We start from the raw sequence: 17,565 nt of genomic DNA, 5'->3' as shown, positions 1-17,565 counted from the left end.
ACCAACCCCCTCCCCACAAGCCTCCCCAGACCTGTGGAAAATTATGACAGGTAGAAGACAAATGGAAATTCGGACATTTATTAGACACTTAATGATATTAAGGAACAACGTTAACCATTTTTTTAGGTGTGAAAAGTTGTTTTGGTTATGTCCTTAAAAGGCCTGTCACCAGGCCTGGAGTGTTTAAAAAGGCTTTTTCTAGAAGAGATGCATTCTGATATACTTACAGAAGAAATAACCCGATGCCTGAGATTTGCTCCAAAATAACACAGGAGGGGGCAGGTGGGTTGTGGGTAACTGGTGGTCAGAGCTGTGTACAGAGTACACGGGGTTCACTGTGCTACTCAGTGGGCTGTTGCCGTATGTTCAAAATTCTTCCTAATTCAAAAATCGTAGAAAGGGACTAGGTCTGACTTCCTACTCCCACTCTCAGTCCAGCCCCAGACTTCTCCCCCTGGGCCAACCCCACAATTTGAGGTGCACGCATGTCTGAGTCGTCCGGGCTCCCCACAAAAGCAACAGCAAGAGAGGTCCCTGGAGAGACAAAGGCTTTAATGGGGGTCCCGCGGTCGGCGTCGCAATCCTCAATGGCTCAGAGACTTCCGGCCTTTGTGCATGCGGCGAAGGATGACCTGGACGCCGGCCGACGTGCTCAAGCGCCGGATCCAGCCGTGTTTGTGCTTGCGTTTGATGTTGCTCGGCTGATACTCGTTCCCGCGCGCCTTTCCCCGGTTCTGCTGTGCGGCGAGGAGTCCCCAGGCGTCGGGGAGCCCCAGCCAGGCCCGGGGCTGGAGCCACCTGCGGGGGTAGAGAGACGGTGCGAAAGGTCAGAGGGGGAGCTCTGTGACTTCGGCGGGACGCTCAACCAGTCTGGAGCCTCGGCTTCCCTATCCGTGCCGGGACGGAGCCTGGCTGCAAGAGGCGCTCCATAAAGGCGCAAGGCGTTGGCAAGTCATGTTGTCCGTATACAGCTGGCACCAGCGCCGGACACCGCCGTTACTTCCAAATTTGGGGAAGGATCCCCGTAAGGACTCACCTCAGGCGGCCCAACTGGCGACCTAGGGATCCGACCAAGAAAGCCATGTCCAGCCGCCCGTCGCGCGGTCCCCACGCCGGCTATTCCAAAGCTTATACGCTCTGCCGCTGCAGTGCGAAAACTTATGGGAAATGTAGTTTCTCCTACGGCGGAGCCCAATGGCCACCGGGTCCTCCTGGAGTTGCAGTTCTGCGCCTGCGTCCCATCTGTGTGCGCGTCCTTACAGGCAAGGGAGTGTACTTCTTCATGTCGACCAACAGGTGGCAGACGAACGGCACCTCTTCGGCATGCGCCTGCGTACAAGACGTTGCTGGGAGCCGTCGTTCCTTCTCCCGTCGACCAGCAGAGGGTGCCGGGAGGTGACCGTGGGCGCAGCTGGGGGCAGCCTCAGGAAACGGCTGGTTGATCCTCCTTCCCCAGCAGGAGGCAGGCAGATGGCACACAGCTGGCTGGCAGCATTTCTAAGGGCCCAGCCAAGTCTCTGCTCTTTGGCGGGGTGCCCAGGAGACCTGAATTGATGTTGGCCGGATGTCCTTGGGGTGGTCCCTGCTCCTCTCGGGGATTCAGTTTCTCAGTGTAAAACTCATGGGTTTCAAGCTTGCCCTTGGTGGTGGCTCCATTCAGGCCCTAGAAAATTTTTTTCTAATACTCATATCTGAGCCCTTTCCCTTCTCACACAACTTCTATGGCTCCCCATTGCCCCACGAAAAATACCCAGCTCCTCTGGCAAGCATATGAAGCCCTCCATACACACACACACACACACACACACACACACAATAAATTTCAGCGACACTTTCCAATGCCTGATGTTCCCCTATTCATCTCCCCCGTCCCCATTCATCTTTTAAAATCCTCGGATATTTTCCTCTTCCCCAACCCCCTCCCTCCCTTTGGCCCAACCGTGCCCCCGTATAGCTCTCCCCAGACTCTCCCAAAAGCCCAGGGACCCCTCAAGGGCCAGGCTTGGGGCTGAGTCGCTGCAGGCTCCCCAGAATCTCCCAACTTGGAGGGCCCAGAGAGGGGCGAAGGGGACTGTTTACTGCATGAATCAACTGTAGTCTCCCAGGAGCACCCTGAGTGGGCAAGAGTGGGTGGTGGGACCTATTCCAGCTCTGGCAGCAAATTCCAGGAGCTGGGAGTGGGCAAGGAATGGTTAACCCCTTGTCCTCTGAAGTCCATCCTACCTGCACCATCACTTAGCAAACCACTACTAAGTGAGTAGTATTACACTACTAAACCAGTACAATAATAGTGTCAATAATGTATCGAGCACTTATCGTGCTGGGTGTTTTTAGCTGCATAGCAAACTCAGGGGATTAATTTCATAGAGAAATAAGGAGTCTCAGAAAAGTGGCTGGCCCAAGGTCACATATCAACAAAGGGCAGAGACTGAATTTGAACCTTGGGATCTCTGACTCCAGCTGGGACCACGGAGTCACCGGTTAAATTGACCAACGGTTAAACTGGCTCGTCTGTGAAATTCCAATTCATCTGTTTAAAGGTTTAGCGAATAATAATTTCCGGGACTTGATATCACAAAGCCGTGGTTTTAAGTCCACTTCTGCCCTACAGTCCGACATCTTGCCTTGTGACTTTGTGCCCTTCATGAGCCTCAGTTTCCCCACCTGAAATTGGAAAGATCTGGGAACCTCTAGAACAGAAAGGTCAGCACAGAGAGAGGACCATGGGGCCCCCTTTGGAGGGTACAGGGCAGTTTGGAGGCATAGGCTAGCCGAGGGGATCCTCTTCGCAGTAAAGGGCTCCAGCTGCTACCTCCCGGGAGCTCCGCAGACCCCAGTTTGGGCCCTCTTCTCGGCCTTGGGGCCAGGCCCAATCCCTCCCTCCACCTTGTTAAGCCCCTAAAGGGGGCGGGGTCGTTACTTCATGAGCCCGCCTCCATCCCCGAGCTGCGGCCTATGATTGGCAGTCTAACTAGGCCAGGTCGGTTCATAGCTGTGATTGGCCGAGGTGCCTGACCGTCGGCATGCGGCCCCCCCCCCCCCCCCCCCCCGGAGAGAGCATTAAAGGGCCGGCTCTCCGAGCGGCCGCGGGATGCCCCCGCGCTGACCGCCGTGGGCCCGAGGCTGCCCGCGTAGACGCGCCTGGGTCGACCCCGTGCCACCATGTAAAACGGCGCCGCAGGCGGACGCAGGATTCTCCGCCCGGGACTCCTCCGCCCTGCCCTGGGCTACGGGGCCCTCGATGAGGTGAGCGGGGAGTGGGCTCTGGGAGGGGGGACACGAGGTCCCCGGGGCTTCCACTTCGGAAGGGGGTGTGCACAAAGCCAGTGCTCGGGCTCTTAGGAACCCACGGAGCCCCAGTGGCCTCAACCCCGCCGCAGGGCTGACTAGCAACCGAGAGGCAGGGATCTGCCTCTGGGGAGGGGACCTGGCGTGGCGCATTTGCGTCCCCCTCCGCAATCCAGGGTTGGGATCTCAGTGGAGTGAGAGGCGAGACCTGCTCCCCCTCTATCATCAAGTCTGGGCCATCACAGGCCGTGCCTTTGGCGTGTCTTATCCCCAGGGCTCACAGGATGGGGACGGGGACGGGGGAGGGGTTCGTCCCATCTCCAGGCCCTAGACAATGGGGGTGCGCTGCACGGGTATCCCCCTTGAGTTATGTAACAGCCTGTGGTTGCCATGGACACGGAGGGGGGGTAGCCCAGGGAGCAGGATGGAGGCCTGGAGGCCCCCAGGGAGGGTTTTACCTTCTCCATCCTCATCACCTTTGGGAATTGTGTGTCAGACCCCCCAGAAACCAGAGCACTGACTGGGGGTCGGGGGGGCGTACAGAGTGTCCGGGCTTCAGCTTGCCCCTCTGTGAAACAGACCCAGTCTGGGTCTCGGGGAGCTGGACAAGGCCTTTTGGAGATCAGTCCCTAACTCCCTCCCTGAGGGCCTCACCTTTCAGGAGCCAGGTTCAGAGGCCTGGGATGGGGGCTCGCTGGAATCTGCACCTTTTTAGGTGCCTTCAGAAGTATAAAGTAAGTTAGTGAGAGTGTGTGCATGAATGGATGGATGGATGAGTGAATGAATGAATGAATGAATGGGTTTAGGAAGCCATAACTGCTATAATCCTCAGCTGGGGGGGAGGTGTCCTCATTTGCTACAATGTCTCCTCCTCCAAGAAGCACCCCCTGACTATACCACCTTCCCTATGGACACCTCTTGGGGTCAGCCATAGCCAGGTCCTTCTCTCCAGGATAGACTAGGTTAGCCCAGGAGGGTGGCCAGCCACCATGCAGGCACTGACTAGACTAAACATCTTGGTGCTTGACTGGCTGTCGCCCTCCAAACACTGGGGGCCAGAAGGTACCTCCTAGCGCAGCTCACCTGCCCCAGGTGCAGGGATTGGGTGCTGTGGGGGTGGAGGGTTCCTCATGTAGATGACCCCTGAGATGGATGTGGCCCCACTTCCAGGACACGCCATGCTGACCGGGGTGACCGACGGGATCTTCTGCTGCCTACTGGGCGCACCCCCCAACGCTGTGGGGCCGCTGGAGAGCGTCGAGTCCAGTGATGGCTACACCTTTGTGGAGGTCAAGCCTGGCCGTGTGCTGCGGGTGAAGCATGCCGGGCCTGCTCCAGCCCCCAACCCACCTCCACCACTGCCAGATGCTGCCCAGGGGGACCGGTCTGGCTTGGTCCGCTGCCAGCGCCGCATTACCGTGTACCGCAACGGGCGGTTGCTGGTGGAGAACCTGGGCCGGGCACCCCGTGCTGACCTCCTGCACGGGCAGAATGGCTCCGGGGAGCCGCCGGCCGCCCTAGAGGTGGAGCTGGCGGACCCGGCAGGCAGTGACGGCCGCTCGGGCTCGGGCAGCGCCGGAAGTGGCAGTGGTGGCCGCCGGCGGCGAACCCGGCGCCCCAAGCGCACCATCCACATTGACTGTGAGAAGCGCATCACAAGCTGCAAAGGTGCCCAGGCCGATGTGGTGCTCTTTTTCATCCACGGTGTGGGCGGCTCCCTGGCCATCTGGAAGGAGCAGCTGGACTTCTTTGTGCGCCTGGGCTACGAGGTGGTGGCACCCGATCTGGCCGGTCACGGGGCCAGCTCCGCGCCCCAGGTGGCCGCAGCCTACACCTTCTATGCGCTGGCAGAGGACATGCGCGCCATCTTTAAGCGGTACGCCAAGAAGCGCAACGTGCTCATTGGACATTCTTACGGGTGAGCCGACGCTGGGGCGGGGATGGGGGTGAGAGATGGGGGGGGGGGGGGGGGGCGGCCAGGACGGGACACCCCCTCGCCAAAACGCTGCTTCCTCTCCTTGAAAACATCTCGTTAACATCTGTAACAAGATAGGGATTCCCGCCACTGCTACCGTTTCATATCGTTTTATTTATTTTTTTTTTTAATTTTTTTTTTCAACGTTTTTTATTTATTTTTGGGACAGAGAGAGACAGAGCTTGAACGGGGGAGGGGCAGAGAGAGAGAGGGAGACGCAGCATCGGAAACAGGCTCCAGGCTCCGAGCCATCAGCCCAGAGCCTGACGCGGGGCTCGAACTCACGGACCGCGAGATCGTGACCTGGCTGAAGTCGGACGCTTAACCGACTGCGCCACCCAGGCGCCCCTCGTTTCATATCGTTTTAAAGCAGCGTTTCTCAGCCCCGGCACCGCTGGTATCTTGGGTTAGGTCTTTCTTCTCCGTGAGGGGCTTTCATGTGGCTGTTGGATGTGTGGCAGCAGCATCCCTAGGCTCTACCCGCTGGTTGCCACTGGCGCAATGGCCTGGTGATGTTCATGACAATCTGAAGCGTCTTCAAATATTGCCCCGGGCCCCCTGGCCGGCAGAATCACCCCTGGCTGAGAACCACTGTCTTCAAGTTCAAAAAGCAGTTGCTCTGAAGACCCCAAGGCCTCCAAGGAAGGGCTAATTAGAATCCTGTAAAGTCTTTTTCCAAGGACGCAGGTTGCTGTAATTTTCACTCTCCCTTAAAGGGGTGATAGATAACACCATCTGGCACTTAGGTGAGTGCTCACTCCGTTGGAGACTGGACCTTGGTGCCTGATCACTGCCAAGGGGTACTATTCTCTCCTTTTTCTTTTTTTTTTTTAATAATTTTTTTGAACGTTTATTCATTTTTGAGAAAGAGAGAGAGCGTGAGCAGGGGAGGGGCAGAGAGAGAGAGGGAGACACAGAATCTAAGCTGTCAGCACAGAACCTGACGTGGGGCCCAAACTCACGAACCGTGAGATCATGACCTGAGCCGAAGTCGGACACTTACTGGACTGAGCCACCCTGGCACAGTTAAGCCCACCTCACTCTTGATCGTATCCTGTCCCTCTTTACAGCAAGGGTTGGCAAATTTTTTCTCAATGGGCCAGAGAGTAAACATTTTAGGTTTGCAGGACGCCATAGCAAAAAGAGAGCCATAATTGTAAACCAGTGGGTGTGGCTGTGTTCCCGTAAAACTTTATTTGCTAAATAATTTACAAATGTACCCAATGGTGAACTTAGTTACTAGTTTACTAGTTTACAAAACAGAATGGCTATAGCCCACAGGAACTGGACCCCTGGGGGCTCTCTCTTCAGGCTGCACCTCTCCCCCTGCATAAGGCAGGCTGACGTGCCACGTTCAGAAGCTGGAGACAGACTATCCTTAAAGGGAAGGGATACATAGGAAACAGGGACCTTCTCTGGGAAACCAAAGGATTTCATTGGATTGCTTCCTTAACACTTGACAATAAGTAGCTCTTACCCCTTTGGGGGTCATGGTGGCTTTGAGGATCTGAGGAAAGTTCTGGATTTGGATCTTCTCTCCAAAAAAGAAGAAAAAAAATTTACCCTCAACACATATATAGTCTTGCAATTTGGGGGCATTTCTTTTTAAAAAAAATTTTTTTTTAACGTTTTTATTTATTTTTGAGACAGAGAGAGACAGAGCATGAACAGGGGAGGGTCAGCAAGAGGGAGACACAGAACCTGAAACAGGCTCCAGGCTCTGAGCGGTCAGTACAGAGCCCGACGCGGGGCTCAAACTCACGGACCGCGAGATCGTGACCTGAGCCGAAGTCGGCCGCTTCACCGACTGAGCCACCCAGGCGCCCCAATTTGGGGGCATTTCAAATGCCACACCCATCCCTCCCATCCAGTGCCCATGGGCCCCTGGGGAGGAATGTTGGCCCTCGAGGACCTGCCTCTGAGTGAGGGAGGGCATGAACTCCCTCACTTACTGTATCCTGCTGACTGCCACCCTTCAACCCTCCCCACCGACAGTGTCTCCTTCTGCACGTTCCTGGCACACGAGTACCCAGACCTGGTGCACAAGGTGATCATGATCAACGGCGGGGGCCCCACGGCATTGGAACCCAGCTTTTGTTCCATCTTCAACATGCCCACGTGCGTCCTGCACTGCCTGTCGCCCTGCCTGGCTTGGAGCTTTCTCAAGTGAGTGACCCTGGCCCTGGCCAACCCTGGCATCTCCCCGAGTTGGGCGGGAGGGGGCGCTGTACTGCTGGACTGGCATTGCGGGGCACCCCTGGTGGCCCAAGCTGGCATGAGGGCCCCAGGAATGCCTCCCCACCACCAGGGCCGGCTTTGCCCGCCAAGGAGCCAAAGAGAAGCAGCTGCTAAAAGAGGGCAACGCGTTCAACGTGTCGTCCTTCGTTCTGCGAGCCATGATGAGCGGCCAGTACTGGCCCGAAGGCGATGAGGTCTACCATGCTGAGCTGACTGTGCCCGTCCTGCTCGTCCATGGCATGCACGACAAGTTTGTGCCGGTGGAGGAAGACCAGCGCATGGCTGAGGTAGGGCCTTGGCACCCTGGCCCCCACGCCCCGCAGATCCCCCCGTGTGTGCACCCCAGGTGGACTCTGCCTTGTGCTCCAGCCCCAGGAAACTGAGAGCTAAGATTAAGGGAGGAATCCAGAACGTGGGGCTGCCCTGGACAGGTATTAGGTTCTGTGCTTTCCCCGTTGCACATCAAAGGTGCTCTTTACCGCTGGGGTTTGTGTAAGTGACCAGGGACGCAATGCAGAATTCTGGGAGAGGGTGGGCCGGAGGATCTTTAGGTCAGAGACTACCAGGAAAGTGTTGTGGAATCCCCAGCACTTGGAATAGCTCTGGACCAGCAGTTCTGAACCAGCAAGGATTCTGGCCCCCGGGGGACCTCAGAAATGTCTGCGGCCTTTTTTTTTTTTTTAATGTTTATTTACTTTTGAGAGAGAGACAGAGCACAAGCCGGGGAGGGGCAGAGAGAGAGAGAGGGAGACACAGAATCCGAAGCAGGCTCCGGGCTCCCAGCCATCAGCACAGAGCCCGACACGGGGCTCGAACCCACCTGAGATCATGGCCTGAGCCAAAGTCGGACGCCCAACCGACTGAGCCACCCGGATGCCCCTGAAATGTCTGCAGACTCTTCTGGTTGCCATGAATGGGGAGGAGGGGCTTTTGCCATCCGGTGGGTGGGTGCCAGGGATGCTGCTCAACATCCTTTGATGAACAGAATGGCTTCACGGTAAAGAATGATCCCCTAACAAGTGTCAGGAATGCCAAGGTTAAGATTCCCAGCATGAGAGACCTTGCCTTTCTGTCTGTCTCAGGGATTATCACCCAGCAGTGAATTTGCTCCCTACGGACATGAGGCAGTATCTGGAGGCTTTTTAAAGTTGTCACACTGTGGACTGAGGGGAGTGAGACACTGCTAACTGGCATCTAGTGGGTCCAGGCCAGGGACGATGCTCAACATCCCACAGGGCATGGGACACAGCCCCCACCACGGAGAATGATCTGGCCCTAAATGTCAGCAGTGCTGGGGTTGAGAAAGCCTGCTCTGGACGTATCGTAGGCACCTAATAAATGTTGAATGAATACTGAGTCGAGCTCCACTGGGGCGGCAGGCAATTCTCTGCGTCCAGCTTGGATGGAAGAGCATAGGAGGGACTTCCTAACGCTGCAGGCGTGGCGTGGGGGTGGGCTTGGGTGCCCCACGAGGCACCATTCTACGTTGGCCACCCTGAGCCTGTGCCCCTCCCCGCAGATCCTGCTGCTGGCCTTCCTGAAGCTCATTGATGAAGGCAGCCACATGGTGATGCTGGAGTGTCCGGAGACGGTCAACACACTCCTCCATGAATTCCTGCTCTGGGAGCCCGAGCCCTCGCCCAAGGCCCTGCCCGAGCCCCTGCCCGCGCCCCCAGAAGAGAAGAAGTAGCCGCTGGGCCGGCCGGGCATCGGGCATCGCTTGGTAAGCCGCGGAGCAGCAGGAGGAAGCCAGGAGCAGCCCCACGTCCGCCGCGTGGACCACCTGGGCGGGCTGTTCGCTCCGGGGGGCGGAGTCAGGGCAGGGAGACGCCCCCAGGCCGGCTGGGTGGGGCTCGGCATTCTCCGGAGCCAAGTGGATACACCGCTCTCCGCTTCCATCCTGCCGGACCCATCGGTGTTTGGGGCCGCAGCCAGAACCCCCGTGGAGGATGACCTTGTACAGAAGTCCCTGCCCCTCAACGCCACGGCCGAGGCAGGCCCCCCCACCCCCCTTCTGTCTTCCGTGTCAGCCGTGCTTGATCCTGGGCCCCTTGGGGCCCCGCCTCATTGCCCGAGCCCCCCCCCCCCCCATCTCTTGGCGCTGGGAGCTGTTGTTGCCCAAGGGAGAGGGGAGGGATGGGGGGGCTGGCGCCACTGAACCTGCACATCTCAACTTGTAACTCAATAAAAAGAAGCGACAATCTGAGTGTCCGGACCTGTGCTGGGTGACCGCAGGGCAGGGTCGTCCTGAGCCTGAGTTTCCCCATCTTGCAGGCTGGGCTGATGAGGGTCCCACCCACTCAGAGCTGAACTGCAGAGAAGGAAGGGCGTTGGCTGTCCAGGCTTACTTCCCGAGTTCTCCCTCCCTCCTCAGAATGCAGGGGCTTCTTGGGCAGTATTCCCAGAGCAGAGACAGGCGGTGAGCTCCCCGTCCTTGGAAGGCAGGAGGCCGTCCAACTGAGGTTCACACAGCGGTTAAGGTGAGGATCAGTAGCTGTTGCGTGGGTTGCAGTAGCCATAATTGAGTGCCACCTGTATACAAAGCTCTGTGCCAAGTGCCTGACACCATGTTCGTTCAGTCCCTTTTATCCCACGCTACAGGGCAACTTGGTACCTTTTACTCTCCATCCACTTTATCTTCCAGCTTGGTTTAAGGCCACTTTTGTCGTGAAGAATTTTTATGTTGGAGCCAATGAATCTGTCTGTTTTCATTTTGGGCAGAAGGATTTCTTCTATATTTTCTTACTTTTTTCTTTTTAGTTTATTTACTTATTTTGAGAGAGAGAGCAGGAGCGGTGGGGGGGGGGGGGGGCAGAGAAAGGAGAGAGCGAGAGAATCCCAAGCAGGCTCTGCGTGATCTGAGCTGAAATCCGGAGTCAGATGCTTAAGTGAGCCATCCAAGCGCCCACTCCTCTATATTCTTCTTTTTTTTAAATGTCTATTTTTAAGAAAGAGCCAAGGCACATCTGCGCACACTTGAAGGGGGGAGGAGCGGAGGGGGAGGGAGAGGGAGAGGGAGAGAGAGGATCCGAAGTGGGCTCTGTGCTGACAGCTGAAAGCCCCACGTGGGGCTCAAACCCACAAACCCTGAGATCATGACCTGAGCCAAAGTGATTGCTCAAGGGACTGAGCCACCCAGGCGCCCCTTTTCTGTATTTTCTAATGTGTCTCGAGGCTTGTGTGGACGGTGAGGGGAGAGCATTGTCCCTTTAGTTACTGCATCTTTGGTCCTTTCCCCACTGGTTTGTGAGCCCACCTTTAGTTTAGCGTGGGGTTCTGGTTGAGACAGTGTTCCCCCCTAGCAAATTCTGGAGACATGTTTTATTGCCACAACTGGGGATGGGAGGAAGTGGGTGGAGCCCAGGGATGCTGTCCTGACATCCTACAATGCACAGGACGGCCCCTACTGCAAAGAATAATTTGGCCTCAAATGACACTAGGGTCCACCTTGGGAAACCCTGTTAGACAAAGCCCATCTCTTTGGGGTCTTTTTGGGGGGGGGGGGGTGGGGTCTCTGGATTCTTTCCCAGTGACTTCTTGGTGAATTCCTGGGCATATGGCACACTTTTCATTGCTATCACTTTACCAAGAGACGGGTCTGGGAGCCCTCCGGGTCTTACACGTGAGGAACGAGAAGCTTAGAGAAGTTTCTTTGGTTCGGTTAAAATGGTTGAGTCCCCCCACTCACACACAAAATGGTAGAGCCCGACCCACTCCAGAGGCCTGGCCCCTAATTACCACACCAGCCACACCCCACGAGTAGCCAGGGGCTCAGCCCGCAGGAATCGAGGCGGGTGGGAACCTCAGCGCAGGTTACCTCCCGCCCCCTTCAGGACCTGGTTCGCCGAGCCACGATGATGGGCAGGGGAATCAACCCAATGAGACGGCGGATCCTCCCAAATCTAAATACACTGAAAGCTTGAAGAAGCTACTTCTGGAAACTAAAATGATCCCGCCAACACCTCACCAGGATGACAGCTTGGCATTTACTAAAGCTCTAAGCATATGTGAAGTCTGATGTGGTATAGCATCGCCAGGAAGTGGCGGTTATTTATTCCATTTTATGGTGGAGGAAACAGTGGCAGAGAAACAATGTCCAGAGGCCCGAGTTGCACAGCTATCCTGGGGAGGGCTGGTCGCTCACCCACACCCTGTCGACCTCCCCAGCTCTGCCCACATATCACCACACACAGCCGGCCCCTGGAGAGCATCATGGCACCTCCCTTCCCCAAGAGATTTTCCACCAGGGCAGACGGGCTGCCTCTGGCTCAGTGCCGGGCTCTGAACCACACATCGCACTGCATGGCTTCGTTTACTCCCATCTCCACAATGACCCTCTGAGGTAGCACTCCTCACTGTCCCCACTGTACAAAGTAAGGAAACTGAGCCTCAGAGCGACAAATTCCTGGCCCGGGGTCCCATAGCTGGGAAGCAGAGAAATCTGGCTCTTGACTTCGGCAGAGTCCCCCAGTCCATCCCACACGTGAGTCCCCTGTGTCTGGGAGATAAAAGCGGACTGTACAGACGGGACCAAACTGCCAAAGCGTTAGCATGTTCTGAAGCACTAGAACATTCCAAAGAACTTCTGCTTCCCTATTTGTCCTCCTCCCATGACAGGAAGCTCACTACCTCTCCAGCAGGTCCATCTGTAACAAAGTCCTCCCTCAGCTTGAGGGGGGGATATGCCATGCTGCCTGCCCCCACCCTCCGGGCTGCCTTCTGGAGATGGGGGGCTGATGTCAGCATGGGGCAGCTGAAACATTCAAACACCCCGATCTCTACCTAGGCTGGATGGTCAAGTCCCCAGTACTCCGCCACGGGCCTGGATGTCCTGGGGCCGCAGCTCTCGCTCACCCTCGGCCAAGAAGACAAGGAGGGCGCGGTGCAGCAGATGCACCCCCAAGCGGCGTCGCCGGGTGGGTGGCCAGCTGGCCACCACTCCATAGCAGTGTCCTTGTCTCTGGTTGGTCAGTGTCTGGATGCCTGGAGAGATTAGGGGTGAGGTCACAGGGGCATCCTTGGAACCCCCTGGCAGAAGTGACGGTGAGCCCACTGCATATTACCCTTAAGCAGGGACAAACCAAAAGAGCAAAATATGTGCACATGAAGGTACACAGTTGGTGCTCAATAATTGCTCATTGGCTGAATGAATGAACAGCTCTGAGAGGAAAGGGGTGAGGGAATCAGTAGATCAAGTGCCCCTCATATGACTCCCCCCACCTCACAAGTCAGGCACCTACCTAGAGCATCCACAAGACACGCCTCTCGAGTGTAAGCCTCCACAGCAACCACATGTTGGAAGCAATGCAGGGAGACAACACCACGACCACTGGCCCAGATGTCCAAGATCTGGCGCACTTTGGGGCAGGCCTAGTGGGCCAGGGTGGGGTCAGGGACTGTCCTCCAATTCCCTCCTTCCTTAACCTCCCCAAGACCCAGCTGCCCCTGCCATGACCCTGATCTATATCCTCACACCTGCTTTCCTGGCTGTCGACAGTGGCTGAGGGCCTCCCAGAGGTGGACATCTGGCCGGGCCCGTGTCCCTTTCCCCACATAGAAGATGGCATGGACAAAAGTCCGAAGGCATTCAGCTGGGGTCAGTGAGAAGGCTCGGGCTGGCAGGTCCTGAGTCTCCCTGGATGAAAGGGGTCACTCAGAGAGGAAGAAGTGATGACAGTTGCCCCAGAAACAGTTTCTAAGTTCGCAAAGCAACTCGAATCCGAGTCCAGTGAGCCCCTTCCAGGGCAGAGAGCGGTGGATGCTCTCCAAGGACACTCGGCAGCTTGAACGGGGTCTAACCAACCTTTTATAGATAAAGGAGCTGATGACCAGACAGGGCTAGTGCCCCTTTTAAACATACAAAGCAGGGGCTCCTGGGTGGCTCAGTGGGTGAAGCACCCAGCTCTTTGATTTCGGCTCAGGTCGTGATCTCACGGTTTGTGAGATCGAGCCCTACATCGGACTCTGCACTGACAGCGCAGAGCCAGTTTGGAATTTTCTCTCTCCCTCTCGCTCTGCCCCTCCCCCACTTGCACGTGCACATGTACTCTCTCTTTCTCTCTCTCTCAAAATAAACAAATAAATATTAAAGATACAAAGCAAAGGGGCGCCTGGGTGGCTCAGTTGGTTGAGCGTCTGGCTCTTGATTTTGGCTCAGGTCATGATCTCACGGTTCGTGGGTTCCAGTCCCACGTCAGACTCTGTGCTGACAGTGTGGAGCCTGCTTGGGATCCTCTCTCTCCCTCTCTCTCTCCCCCTACTCTACGTGCACTTGCTCTCTCTCTCTCTCTCTCTCAGAATAAATACACTTAAAAAGAAAAGGATACAAATCAGACCAACCCCAGAATTTTCTATCCCTGCCCCAAGTACCTGGGGTCCAGCAGTAGATACGTGAAGCTGGACTTCACGACCCCCTCCCTCCACCTTCTCTTGGGGTCTGGCCGCTCAAACTGCTGGGTAAGCACATCCTCATCTGCCTGGGCATCTGGGATACAGCCTGTCCGCAGGGCTTCGGCCAGCTCTGGGCTGTGCCCTGAAAAGTCTGAGCCTGGGGCAGGCAGGGTGTGTGTGTGTGGGAAACTGAGTCAAGGCAGACAAATGAAGGGGTTGTTCCCAGACATAAAGAATAAAGGAGGGAGGACCGAGAGCCAGGGGTCTCCAGGGATCCCTGGAAGTTCCTTGGACTCTGGATGCCCAGAACAGACTAACCAGGAGCAGCACGGGCTTCTTCCAGCTGTCGGAGGTGGTACGTCCGAGTGAAGGGTGTGATGGGGCCAGGGTTCTTGCCAAGTGCTCGGAGCCCTCGAAGTATCTCCAGGTCTGTCATGGCAGGGACTGGAGGGCACCAGCGAGAGGGGACAGGGTCCCTGCCACCTGTGGAGCTCGCCTCATCCTCTGTCAGCCAGAGGGCAGCCACATCACTGTCGAGGGACAACTCTTCGTCTTTTAGGAAGTGAACATGGGGAAGTCCAGGCAGTGGCTCCCGAGGGGGGCTCTGCGCAGGGCTCCCATCGGGGAGGGCTAGGGGGGAGGGGGAGGCATCTGGCGAAGTCAGAGTCAGGGCCTGCAGACAGGTATTTAGTTCTGCCTCCCTGTCTGCCGCAGCAGCTCGATGTACCAGCTGTGGGGTACCTGGGGACCTTGGCGTCCTCTGGGAAGGTCGAATAGTAGGCATGAGTCTCTGCTTGGTCTGGGGAGATGACCTAGCCCAGGAGGAGGTGTGCGGGGCTGGGTCTTCAGTTCCAGAAGCTTCGATCGCAGTGACAAAGGAGGCATCTGAGCTGCAGTCCCACTGTCCTGGGGGGTACTCCAAGCTGCTATCCTTGTCAGCAATCTCAGGGCGGGCCAGGTGGCGGGGGAGTCTGGGGCCCGCTTCCAGGCCTATGTCCCTGCCATCACTTCTGCCCAGTGCTATGAAGCCCAGCGTCGCATTGGGAAGTCCAGAGGGGCTGGCGTCCAGCCCCTTTCTCCAGGGGTTTGGGCCTGAAGTAGGGGATGAGGGGGAGGGTCAGAGAGGAAGGGTGAAGAGAGCCAGAGCCAGAGATGGGGGTTGGATCAGACAGAAAGAGTCGCAGGGAGGAGGGAAAGAATTGGAGGCAGACAGTTTACTGGCCGCACCGCGTGTGAGACAGAACCAGAGAGCGGTCATCAGAGAGACACGCAAAACTAGATCAGAGATTAAGCCCCGAGGACGCGCAGGCGCCACCCACCGCCAGGCTCGGGCTCAGGCTCAGGCTCAGGCTCCTGGCTCTCTGCCCGGGTCCGGGTCGATGTCTTCGTCCGAGTCTGGAGTTCCCGAAGGACGTGTGCGCAGTCCTGGTGCCCCTGCTGCTCCGCCAGGTCCAGCGGCCCGAGTCCGTCCTGCGGCGGCTTGGTCAGCAGGGGGCACCCGAGGCCCTTTTCCCTCCCTTCCTCGCTCCCTCCGGGTCCGCCCCGCCATTGTGGGCGCTGGGCTCCCACCTGGTCGCGCAGCGTCGGGTCCGCTCCATGGCCCAGCAGCAGCTCCAGGCCGCGGCGACAGCCCCAGGCGGCAGCCACGTGCAGCGGCGTGAGCGCCTCTACCGATCTGGGGCAGGAGCGGAGGAGAGGTCAGCGGAAGAGGGAATGAGAGCTCCGCCTCCGGACCCCGGAGACCGGGCTCTCGGCCCCCTATCTCCACCGCCCCCCACCCCACCCCCCAGCCTGAGACACCACTCTTGGATCCTAGACACTGCACCCTCGGCCAGACTCAAACCTCTGCTCTCTGACCCTAGAGCTCCTACCGCCAGATCCGAATCTTTGATCCCTACTTGGCCCGAGCGCAACCTCCCATCCCACCCTCAATCTGGCACCGTAGCCCCCGCCCTTGGATCTTTAGGAACCCGCCCCCAAGCCCCCAAGCCCCACCCTTGGGCCCCGAGTCTCCGCCCTCGGGCTGTGAGATGCCCTCTCCAGGACTCCCAGTTCTCGCCCTTGGATTCGGGAAATCCCTCCCCTGCGCGGATCACTCCGCCCCGGGTACGGGCCCCGCCTCACCGAGCGTTAGCATCCCCGCCCCGGTGCAGTAGGGCCTCCAGGCAGCGCAGACCGCGCGAGTGCCGGGCTCTGGCCGCCAGGTGCATGGCTGCCACGCCATCCGCGAGCACCAGGTTGGGGTCCGCGCCGCGGCGCAGCAGTTCTTCCACGGCCCTACGGACTGGGAGGTCAGAGTGGACCACGACCCTCGCCCCACCCCCCGGCCCGCCCAGCCCTCGCCCTCACCGCGGCTCCTCCTCCCGCAGCGCTGCCCGCAGCCGCCGCGCCAGGCCGGCCGCCGCGGCCATGCCCGGGATGCCCCCGGGCCCTGCCGCCCTGCCCGTCAATTTCGAACTTCCCGCGGCTCCCTTGTGCGCACGCGCCGCTCCACCCCTCGCCTCCGGTCCCCGGATGCCTCCGGAGCGTAGTGTCCCCAGCGGAGCGGAGCTAAGGCGCACCCGCGTCCACATCAGGGCTCGGGACTTCTAGTGCCTCCGGGGGCCCGCGACACCGAGTGGCGCTCAAGCAGGGTCTGGGGCCGCCGATAAGGACCCGGGCGGGTGGAGGCCACCGAGGGTGTCATTATCTCCTCTCAAAAGCGGGGAAATGCGAACGCACCCTGATGGAGGAGGTGGAGCTGCGTCCCGGGCCCAGAGGTGCCCACATGCCACTATGTCTCCTGGAACGTTTTGCCCAGGCGGGCTCCACCGACGGACACGACCCAGATACCACGTAAGGTTTCAATTAACAGCTCCCACCTCCATCTCCGTGTCGCCCGTTTTCACTCCTGGGGAAACAGGACTCCGTTACTTTGGAGTGCCGGCCGCTGAGGGCCTTCATTTTCCCATCTGCAAAATGGGAGAATAATCCCTTCCAGGCTGGTGTGAAATTGAACGGGTTTCACCACAGGGATCTGGTACATAGGTGCCCAATAAATGCTCATACGGAGGAAAAGCTGGGTTTTTTGTTGTTTTTTTTTTAATATAAGAATCTAGCTGCTAGGGGCACCTGGGTGGCTCACTCCGTTAATCGTGGGACTTCAGCTCCGGTCATGATCTCCTGGTCAATGAGTTCAAGCCCCTTGGGCTCTGCACTGACTGCTCAGAGCCTGGAGCCCTGCTCAGGATTGTGTCTCCCTCGCTTTCTGCCCCTCCCCCACTCATGCTCTGTCTCTCATTCACAGTCGCTCATTATCCAGGAAGATAATTGAATCGTAGACCTGTTGTGTGTCTCTGGTCTCCCTTTCTCTGGAAAAAAACCCGTATTATTTCTTGAAAGAGCAGTAATCCCGTGGCAGAACAGAGGCATGGCCAACCGGAGCATCTCACAACTCTGGCCCACGACTGGCCCAACTGTAAGGTTACCTAACCCAGGCAAGACCAGCCACATGGAGGTGTTGGGAGCCCTTGCTTCACCTGGGCTGTAGTTTGGGGAACAGTCACAGCCATCACATCCCTTTCCATGGTTCAGGAGAAGAGCAGGGCACACTGAACTCCAATCACGCAAGACAGTTCGGCCCACCCCAGTGGCATTACTGTCTCAACAACTGAATGCAGCCTGGCCTGAAGCTG

At 57.7% G+C, this 17,565-nt stretch overlaps 3 protein-coding genes across 4 annotated transcripts; 1 reads left to right on the top strand and 2 right to left on the bottom strand.

Moving 5' to 3' along the window:
* Window positions 1-62: 62 nt before the first annotated feature.
* Window positions 63-2,765, bottom strand: MRPL34 (mitochondrial ribosomal protein L34). Its single transcript, XM_049640181.1, has 3 exons — window positions 2,665-2,765; window positions 1,037-1,663; window positions 63-798 (listed from the first exon to the last, which is right to left on the bottom strand). The coding sequence occupies exons 2-3, from the start codon at window positions 1,081-1,083 to the stop codon at window positions 585-587; spliced, it is 261 nt and encodes an 86-aa protein (XP_049496138.1). The 5' UTR covers window positions 1,084-1,663; window positions 2,665-2,765; the 3' UTR covers window positions 63-584.
* Window positions 2,766-3,029: 264 nt separating this feature from the next.
* ABHD8 (abhydrolase domain containing 8) lies at window positions 3,030-9,707 on the top strand. Of its 2 annotated transcripts, XM_049640177.1 has the most exons (6): window positions 3,030-3,246; window positions 3,950-4,022; window positions 4,459-5,206; window positions 7,259-7,429; window positions 7,572-7,788; window positions 9,021-9,707. In XM_049640177.1, the coding sequence occupies exons 3-6, from the start codon at window positions 4,467-4,469 to the stop codon at window positions 9,189-9,191; spliced, it is 1,299 nt and encodes a 432-aa protein (XP_049496134.1). In that variant the 5' UTR covers window positions 3,030-3,246; window positions 3,950-4,022; window positions 4,459-4,466; the 3' UTR covers window positions 9,192-9,707. The 2 variants fall into 2 exon arrangements, with proteins under 2 accessions (XP_049496134.1, XP_049496133.1); XM_049640176.1 differs by lacking the exon at window positions 3,950-4,022.
* Window positions 9,708-12,131: 2,424 nt separating this feature from the next.
* On the bottom strand, window positions 12,132-16,738 carry ANKLE1 (ankyrin repeat and LEM domain containing 1). The gene is made up of 9 exons (XM_049640175.1): window positions 16,241-16,738; window positions 16,016-16,168; window positions 15,461-15,566; window positions 15,211-15,361; window positions 14,210-14,983; window positions 13,871-14,048; window positions 12,977-13,136; window positions 12,742-12,871; window positions 12,132-12,484 (listed from the first exon to the last, which is right to left on the bottom strand). The coding sequence occupies exons 1-9, from the start codon at window positions 16,462-16,464 to the stop codon at window positions 12,297-12,299; spliced, it is 2,064 nt and encodes a 687-aa protein (XP_049496132.1). The 5' UTR covers window positions 16,465-16,738; the 3' UTR covers window positions 12,132-12,296.
* Window positions 16,739-17,565: the final 827 nt, after the last annotated feature.

The sequence above is a fragment of the Panthera uncia genome, chromosome A2, assembly GCF_023721935.1.
Source record: "Panthera uncia isolate 11264 chromosome A2, Puncia_PCG_1.0, whole genome shotgun sequence".
In the NCBI taxonomy this organism is placed as follows: domain Eukaryota; kingdom Metazoa; phylum Chordata; class Mammalia; order Carnivora; family Felidae; genus Panthera; species Panthera uncia.
This window is presented reverse-complemented; position numbering and strand designations above follow the sequence as displayed.

What these genes read in the sequence shown, in the direction of transcription:
- MRPL34 (XM_049640181.1), bottom strand. Translation starts at nt 1,083, where the DNA reads ATGGCTTTCTTGGTCGGATCCCTAGGTCGCCAGTTGGGCCGCCTGAG. An exon ending in CGCCAGTTGGGCCGCCTGAG is followed by an intron (nt 799 to 1,036) that starts GTGAGTCCTTAC and finishes CTACCCCCGCAG; the next exon opens with GTGGCTCCAGCCCCGGGCCT.
- ABHD8 (XM_049640176.1), top strand. Translation starts at nt 4,467, where the DNA reads ATGCTGACCGGGGTGACCGACGGGATCTTCTGCTGCCTACTGGGCGCA. An exon ending in CTGGCTTGGAGCTTTCTCAA is followed by an intron (nt 7,430 to 7,571) that starts GTGAGTGACCCT and finishes CCCCACCACCAG; the next exon opens with GGCCGGCTTTGCCCGCCAAG. An exon ending in AAGACCAGCGCATGGCTGAG is followed by an intron (nt 7,789 to 9,020) that starts GTAGGGCCTTGG and finishes CCCTCCCCGCAG; the next exon opens with ATCCTGCTGCTGGCCTTCCT.
- ANKLE1 (XM_049640175.1), bottom strand. Translation starts at nt 16,464, where the DNA reads ATGTGGACGCGGGTGCGCCTTAGCTCCGCTCCGCTGGGGACACTACGC. An exon ending in CTGCGGGAGGAGGAGCCGCG is followed by an intron (nt 16,169 to 16,240) that starts GTGAGGGCGAGG and finishes CCCAGTCCGTAG; the next exon opens with GGCCGTGGAAGAACTGCTGC. An exon ending in TATCTACTGCTGGACCCCAG is followed by an intron (nt 13,137 to 13,870) that starts GTACTTGGGGCA and finishes CCTTTCATCCAG; the next exon opens with GGAGACTCAGGACCTGCCAG.